Source organism: Molossus molossus, unplaced genomic scaffold (genome assembly GCF_014108415.1).
Source record: "Molossus molossus isolate mMolMol1 unplaced genomic scaffold, mMolMol1.p scaffold_m16_p_22, whole genome shotgun sequence".
Classification (NCBI taxonomy): domain Eukaryota; kingdom Metazoa; phylum Chordata; class Mammalia; order Chiroptera; family Molossidae; genus Molossus; species Molossus molossus.
In genome coordinates this window covers 15,805,711-15,812,402 of record NW_023425358.1, presented here as the reverse complement: position 1 = coordinate 15,812,402, position 6,692 = coordinate 15,805,711, and the positions used below count along the sequence as shown (strand labels likewise).

At 58.7% G+C, this 6,692-nt stretch overlaps 1 protein-coding gene across 1 annotated transcript; it reads left to right on the top strand.

Annotated features, from left to right (window-relative positions):
- Positions 1 to 599: 599 nt before the first annotated feature.
- Positions 600 to 1,304, top strand: LOC118640345 (protein FAM246A-like). The gene has a single exon (XM_036277270.1). The coding sequence runs from the start codon at positions 600 to 602 to the stop codon at positions 1,302 to 1,304; it is 705 nt and encodes a 234-aa protein (XP_036133163.1).
- The last annotated feature ends 5,388 nt before the right edge of the window (positions 1,305 to 6,692 follow it).

Here is a 6,692-nt window from a genome sequence, read left to right as displayed (position 1 = left end):
AAAGCAGGGCACAGTTAGTGCAATGGAGACCCCTGAAGAGTTTGAAAGGCAGTGTCTATGTCAAGGATGGATTCTTGCAGCTGCGCGTGGACTGTGGGGGGACGGAATAGAGAGATAATAGTGGCCTAGATTATGATATGGAAGGAGGTGGCTCTAGCCGGTGAGGAGGGCTGCTGGATCCATGACCACACCTGCTTTCGCCTGACTGGGGTGTAGAGGATGTGAGCTCAGTACCTGACTCTGGTCTCAGTGCCTCGGCTTCTGCAACTGTTGCTCCACACCACGTCACCTCTGACCAGAAGCTGGTCCAAGCCCTTTGTTGGCACCCACTGACAGCGCGTCCCCAAGGGCAATTCCAAAACACTGAAGCCTGCGCCGTCACCTCCAGAGGGCCCCCTGGGGCCCTGCCACGTGGGTCTCGGCCTTGCCGGGGTTCTCCCGGCCCCAGGTAGAATCTCTCGAGGCCTCGGATGTCCTCACAGCGTCCCGGGGGCCCTCTCCAGCGCGTGTTGCCCTGGCCCCAGCAGTCGCTAGGCTGCGTACTGGGGCTCCAGTCAAGCCGGCAGCTGGTGGTGTAGGCGGTGGAGGCAGCAGTGCGCATGGCGGCGGAGTCCGGACGCTCGTGGGCCCAGGCGCGCAGCGCGTACGGCGCCAGCGAGGCGCTGCGGCGCGGCGTGGGCCGCCGGCGGGACCCTGGGCTCCAGCCCAATGGGCCAGGCCCTGAAGAAGCCCGCGCTCCGGGGCGCTTGGCTCGCCTGCGGGGCCAGCTCCGGGCTGAGGCGGAGGCGCGGGCCGACGCTCCCCAGCTGCGGCGGCTGGTGGAGCGTGTGGGGGCAGCGGCGGGGGCAGGGGCCAGAGCGGAGGGGTCCGAGGCGCAGGCGGACTCGCACAGCCGAGGCTCTGTGTGCTCGGTGTGCGGGGAGCCGCGCGTCGGGGCCACCTACCCAGCGGGCGTCCTTGAGGTGAGCGAGCGGCGGCTGCAGGAGGGCCTGGCGGCGGTGCGTGCGGAGCTGGGAGCAGGGCTCGAGGCGCTGCGTACAGAGCTGCGGGCCGAACTGGACGCCCTGCGCGCGCTGCTACCGGCCCCGCCGCCGCCCCCAATCCGCCGGGAGCCCCGCGTCGCTCCCCGCGGCCCCGCCCTGCTGCGGGCACTCGGCACCGTGAACGCCCTGGCCGCGGTCACCAGGCCCACCGACGACGCCCCGGTCGGCCCCGCGAACGTCGGCGCGAACCGGGCCCCTGCCCGAAAGAACCCCAAGAAGACGCCGGTACCCCCTGGGGCCCCGCCGGGCGGTGGGGATTGAGGACAGCCGCGCCGAGGGTGGACCAGGCGCAGTGCTGGAGGCGCCACTGGCGGGAGGGGCGAACGGGCAGATCTGCCCCCTCGTGAACCTGGCTGGGAGAAGAGAACTCTGCCGCCTGCTCCGATCTGTTATTGGCGTGTGGCGGCTCGGATGGCGTCTGGGGAGTGAGGATGGCTCAGCGCAGCCAACGATCACTTCTGGAGACTGAGTCCGGGCTGGAGGAGATGTGGAGCCCCTTTTAGCCTTAGAGCTGGGGAAGATGTGGTCCTGGGGTATGTCGGCATTCGGGGAGAGCCAAGGGCTTGCTGCAGACGGGAGTCCTTGGCTAGAAGGGGGTTGCAAGTTTTTTTCTCTTTAAGGGTGTTGGGAAGGAGGCAGGGCTTGCATGCACCGGGATAAAGAGTGTGACCCACACACCAAGGACACGTGGGCTTCTGGGACATTGTCACCTGGACACAGTGTCACTCAGATCAGTGTCACCCTTACAGCCACATTCCACAGGGCACCAACTGCATAGCAGCCGGACTCTGGCCAGCTTCACTCTACTGACTGCCAGACCCAGCCTCCCATAGAACAGCGTGGCCTGTACACAGCCGCATCTGGTCAGCAGCCACACCTGCACTCCTAACTTCACTTTGGACATGACACCTAGGACACTTACCTTTCACTTAGCCTCACCATAGGCAGTCGCCTGGATGCCAGTGTCTCTTCAGGAAGTGTCATGTACACTCAGACTCCACAGCCTAACCTCCCAGAGTGTCATCCGGGCAGTTTCACCAGCTGTCCCTGTCTCCAGGACCCACACACCCAGGACAGCCTGCAGGGGAACCTGGAACCAGTGCTTCTCACCTCCTGGCCTCTAGGAAACATTATCTGGAGTCTTCATTTAACCACTCACAGTGAGCCGGGGTCAGTGCCAGATCGTTTTCAAAATAAAATGTGTAATCTTAGGCTTTTAGCAGGTGGTGGTGTTTTAATGTATTTTATTTATTATTTTTTAAATCTTCACCTGAGGATATGTTTTTACTGATTTTTAGAGAGGAAGGGAGAGAGACAGAAATGTCAGTGAGAGAAACACTGACCAGTTGCCTCCTGTATGTGCCCCTACTAGGCATCAAACCCACAACTTAGATATGTGCCCTGATGGGAAATTGAACCCGCAGCCTTTTGGTGCACAGGACGATGCTCCAACCAGCTGAGTCACCTGGCCAGGGCAGGTGGTGTTTTCAGAACCTGCGGGCTTTTCTCCTTCCATCTGACCAGAGATTCAGACATAATGTGTAGGTTGGGAGTGGGGTGACTTTTCCCTCTGAGAGAAATCTGGGGGTTCTGGATGGGGCTCTGAGACTGGCTGTGGTGGGGTAGTGGAGGATTGCTTGGGGGTATCTCCCTTGTTTGAAGTCACACTAAGGCCTCAGTGGGTTTAAGGCAGGAATCCCATTTCCTTGGGAGAGGCAGTGTATCCCAGCCACCCCCACCACACTCCTGTCCCAAGCCGCATGAGGCCAAGGCCACTCTGTGTATCACAGAAACAAGGTCATGTCTGGATTCTAGGGGCTCTGCCAGAGTCACAGGCTGAGTCCCAGGCCCAGCAGAGGCCTGAGTGTGAGCCCAGACCCTGCACTGCCCCCTACAAGACTGCTGTGGGGGGAAATTCTCTGTGAGCAGTGCCAGGCTTGAGTCCCGGGCGCAGCCTGGGTCATGGTGTAGCAGAGATGGGGTTAAGATGCTGATGGGCCCAGCTGCAGGAGAGGGAGTGGGGAAGAGAGGAGTGGAGCTCTGTCTGGTGGAGGAGGGCATGGCTGTGCACACCCAGTGGGTACCGTGTCCTTTAATACCATCCAGAGCACTGACCCTGATCCACCACCTCTCACTGGCCTTATTCCCCCACAGAATCCTTTAAATCCTATAACTCCTAAAGACCCCTTCCACCCCAAGACTCAAGAGGCCTACCCTGCCCCCTCCGCAGCCCCCCCCCCCCCCCGTTGGCCTCCTCTCTGGAAAGCCCAGGGAGTCACATAGCCCTTCCCACTCTGCCAGGAGTCACACGGCCATACCCTCACCCCCAACAACAGGGCCAGCACAGCCAAGCCATCAGAGTGACCTCACACCTCCCCATGTTCTGGTACCATGTGTTCATGTGGACCATGTGCATCTGGGGAGGCACAAACTAAGGGAGGTACCTAGCTACCTCCACGGTGTTCCCCTGGCCACCGTGAGGCACTCCACCTCACGTCGGAGCCCACCTCCAAGGATAGGCGCTGCCTGTCTAGGCTGTGCCCAGAGTCTGCTCACCCAGGCCCCCGGGGAGGCGCAGTGGCAGTGTGCAGTAGGCAGGCAGTGGCAACCTGTGCCCCACAGCTCTGAGGGCTCTTCAGGCCAGTGTCCATTCAGAAAGTACTGAGTGTGAGAGAGCATGTGACACCCTCTCTTTTTCCTGTCACCTACCCACCCTGTGCCATTAGGGTCCCCATCAAGCCAGTCAACTCCCTGGCTTGGCCTCCATGGAAAGGGGACCCACTCAGTGTCCAGATCCCTAAGCTGGTCAGCGGGGTTGTTTTCCACAGACTGTCGTGGGAATTCTCAACCTGCATGGAGTCCTGACCCACCACAGCTGTGTGTGATTGTGGGGGACTCGCCTGACTACTTTTGGGTGCATCCTGGTGCCTGACTCCTGGTCCTTGGGGGCCATGACTGATTGCTATTGGTAGAGGGTCCAACTGCCAACCCATCTCAGGGAGTGTTTTGACCAGTGTGGAGGTGCCTGTGTCATTTGTGGAGATTTTGATTCGTGTGTGTGTAGGAAGGTGGGGTTCTACCTCTGTGTAGAGGTTAACTTGTTTGTGGAGGTTCCTGACCCCTGTGTGTAGATGGTTGTCCTTGACCCCTTATGGTGTCTTATCTCCAGTGGAGGGGTTCTTGATCCGAGTGAGTTCATCCCTGGCTTTGGGGGGATCTGGGACCTGACTCAAGGGTGCTAACCTATATGGCCATCATACTCCAGGGTTTAGGGGTCTGGAGGTGCTGAGCAATAGTCTTGTAAGATAAAAGGTCCAAGGGTGGGATCCTGCTGGACCAGGGGTCAATGTTGATGGGGGACTGGGCTGGGCCCCCACAGGCAGGGGCCATCTCATTCCAGTGGGTTGGACCTGAGGGAAATATCTGGGATCTGTAGGGGGTCAGGGAGTCAACTTGGGGATGCACAGAGGAAGGTGGCCCCTCACTCCCTCCACACATAACCAGAGAATTGCCCAGCTTCCCCCAGGGACAAGTCACAACTGCCACACACACTCCCCCACCCTGGCCTGGTCACAATGTTTGCGACAGTTTCACTCACAGGGGCAGGCTCCACGAACTAGGCCACACTCTGATACATAGCCACCTGCAGGCAGACTGCCCTACAGGGTGTCCTGGCACATGGTCACATACCCACACTGGGGACCTCGCTGGCTACTCTGACATGCTTATAGGTCTCACCTGATACAAGCAGCTTGGCGCACACAGCAGGACTGGAGATCACAGTAGCCATGGACAAGAACACCTGCAGAGGGACAGTCACAAACATGCTGCCGGGTGCCAGCCAGTCACTGTAGCCCAGGACTACACACAAACTCAGAAACCACAGAAACGCAGCATGCAGACTGCCTTTTGGCCATGCCTGCACCAGACTGTCTAGAGGCCACAGGACATAGCCTGATCCCACACAACTTCACACAACACTGTCCTCACTGCACTTTGGGTCCTGGGAGTTGTAACACCAAGTGCCTGCAGACAGTGGGCAGAGAACTGAGCTGAGACCACCATGTGGGCCCCCTCCAAGCTCCGTCCCAGCCAGGGTCCAAGAATGGGAGAACAGGATTTATGCCAGGGGAGGCCAGTGCAGACCCCCTCTCCTGTGGCCCCAACACCAGCATCTCCTGACAGAAACTCCCCTGGGGCCCAAAGAGGAAACAGGCACAGGAGGAGGCATGTAGAGTGGCAATGCAGTGCCTGTGCTCACTCTCCAAGTTCACATGCACCACCAGCAGCATGGTGAGGAAGGTGAGTGCAAAGCCAGGGGACCACAGGGTTCAGCTGCTGCAGCAACAAGGCAGGAATATAAACTGCACCAGGCAGCTAGCTGTATTATGAGCCAGGTGGGCTAGGGGTGTGGCTACATTCTGTGGGCTTATAGAGTGGGTCAGAGGGGCGGTGTCCAGGCAGGGACAACAGCAGAGGGCGCTCTGGGCTCACCAGGCTCTGATACCAAGGCCACGTGGCAGCAACAATCACTAGCATTTCCTGGAGCTAGAAGCTTTTCATGAACTCCCCGGTCCTCCATTAACCCTCCCAGGAGTGGGAACAATAAAGATGCCCATTTACAGACAAAGAAACAGAGACTGAGGACCAGGAGTGACATAGCAAGATCACCAAAAAGCATGGAAATTCAAGGGGGAAGGCAGTCTGGATTTTAGTGTCCTTGACTTGAGGGGCTGGATTGGGGAGGACGTAGGAGGATTTCTCTTCTTCACTGCAAGCCTGGGACACCCCAAGACTAGCCACCCTCCTACTGGCTTCCCCTGCTGACCCAGTGTGCCATGGAGTTTTGTTTTATTACGCCCCATTCAGAGGGCCATGCCACCAACAGGTCTCCTGGAAGCCACAGCCTGCCGTTTGTCCAGCACAGGTGGGGACTGAGCTTCCTCAGCACTGTGGAGCAGACCCCAGGTTGGGGCTTGAGTCTGTTTGCGCTCCTGGGAAGTTAGGCTCTGATTTCTCCTCTCAACATGGTCTGGAGAGGTGACACTTGTCTGGAAAGGGCTCCACACCTGTGCCAACGTGCCCACCAGTGTGAGCATGGTGGCCAGGGTGGGGTTGAGTGTTCGGGAAGTGGGGGATGTGTCTGCACCAGGTCCCTCTTTCCAATCTCCAGAGGGCTGGGCTCTTCCCACTTTGGGGGATGAAGGAGGGCAAACCCAGTGGCATGGAGCTGTCCGCGGTGCTGACAGCACCCAGGGTACCCAGGACAGCCTGCCATCTCACAGATGTGTCCAGGAATGAGATGCCATCTCCTTGAAGCTCCTATCCCTTCCAAGGGACCCAATAGTTCCTTTCCTAATCCGGATTCCTCCCCCAGCCCTGCCTGGAGCACTCTGGCCAGGAGGTTGAGTTAGGAAGGTTAGCACAAAGACCTGCCAAAGGTTGAATCCCCTGAGTGCCCTCTTGTCCCCACATCACTTATTAAGAAATTATTGAAAGGACCATTGTTTAAGAAGGGACAGAGGAGTCTCAGAGCCCCAAGCCTACCCCTGGTTTCCACAGATGGCCCAACTCCCCATTCCACTCATCTCCACACCTGTGCTTTGGCCCAAAATTGGTCAGAGCCTTCCATCTCCAATATGGGTCACA

Excerpts from the sequence above, each read along its gene's own strand:
- LOC118640345 (XM_036277270.1), top strand. The coding sequence starts at position 600 with ATGGCGGCGGAGTCCGGACGCTCGTGGGCCCAGGCGCGCAGCGCGTAC.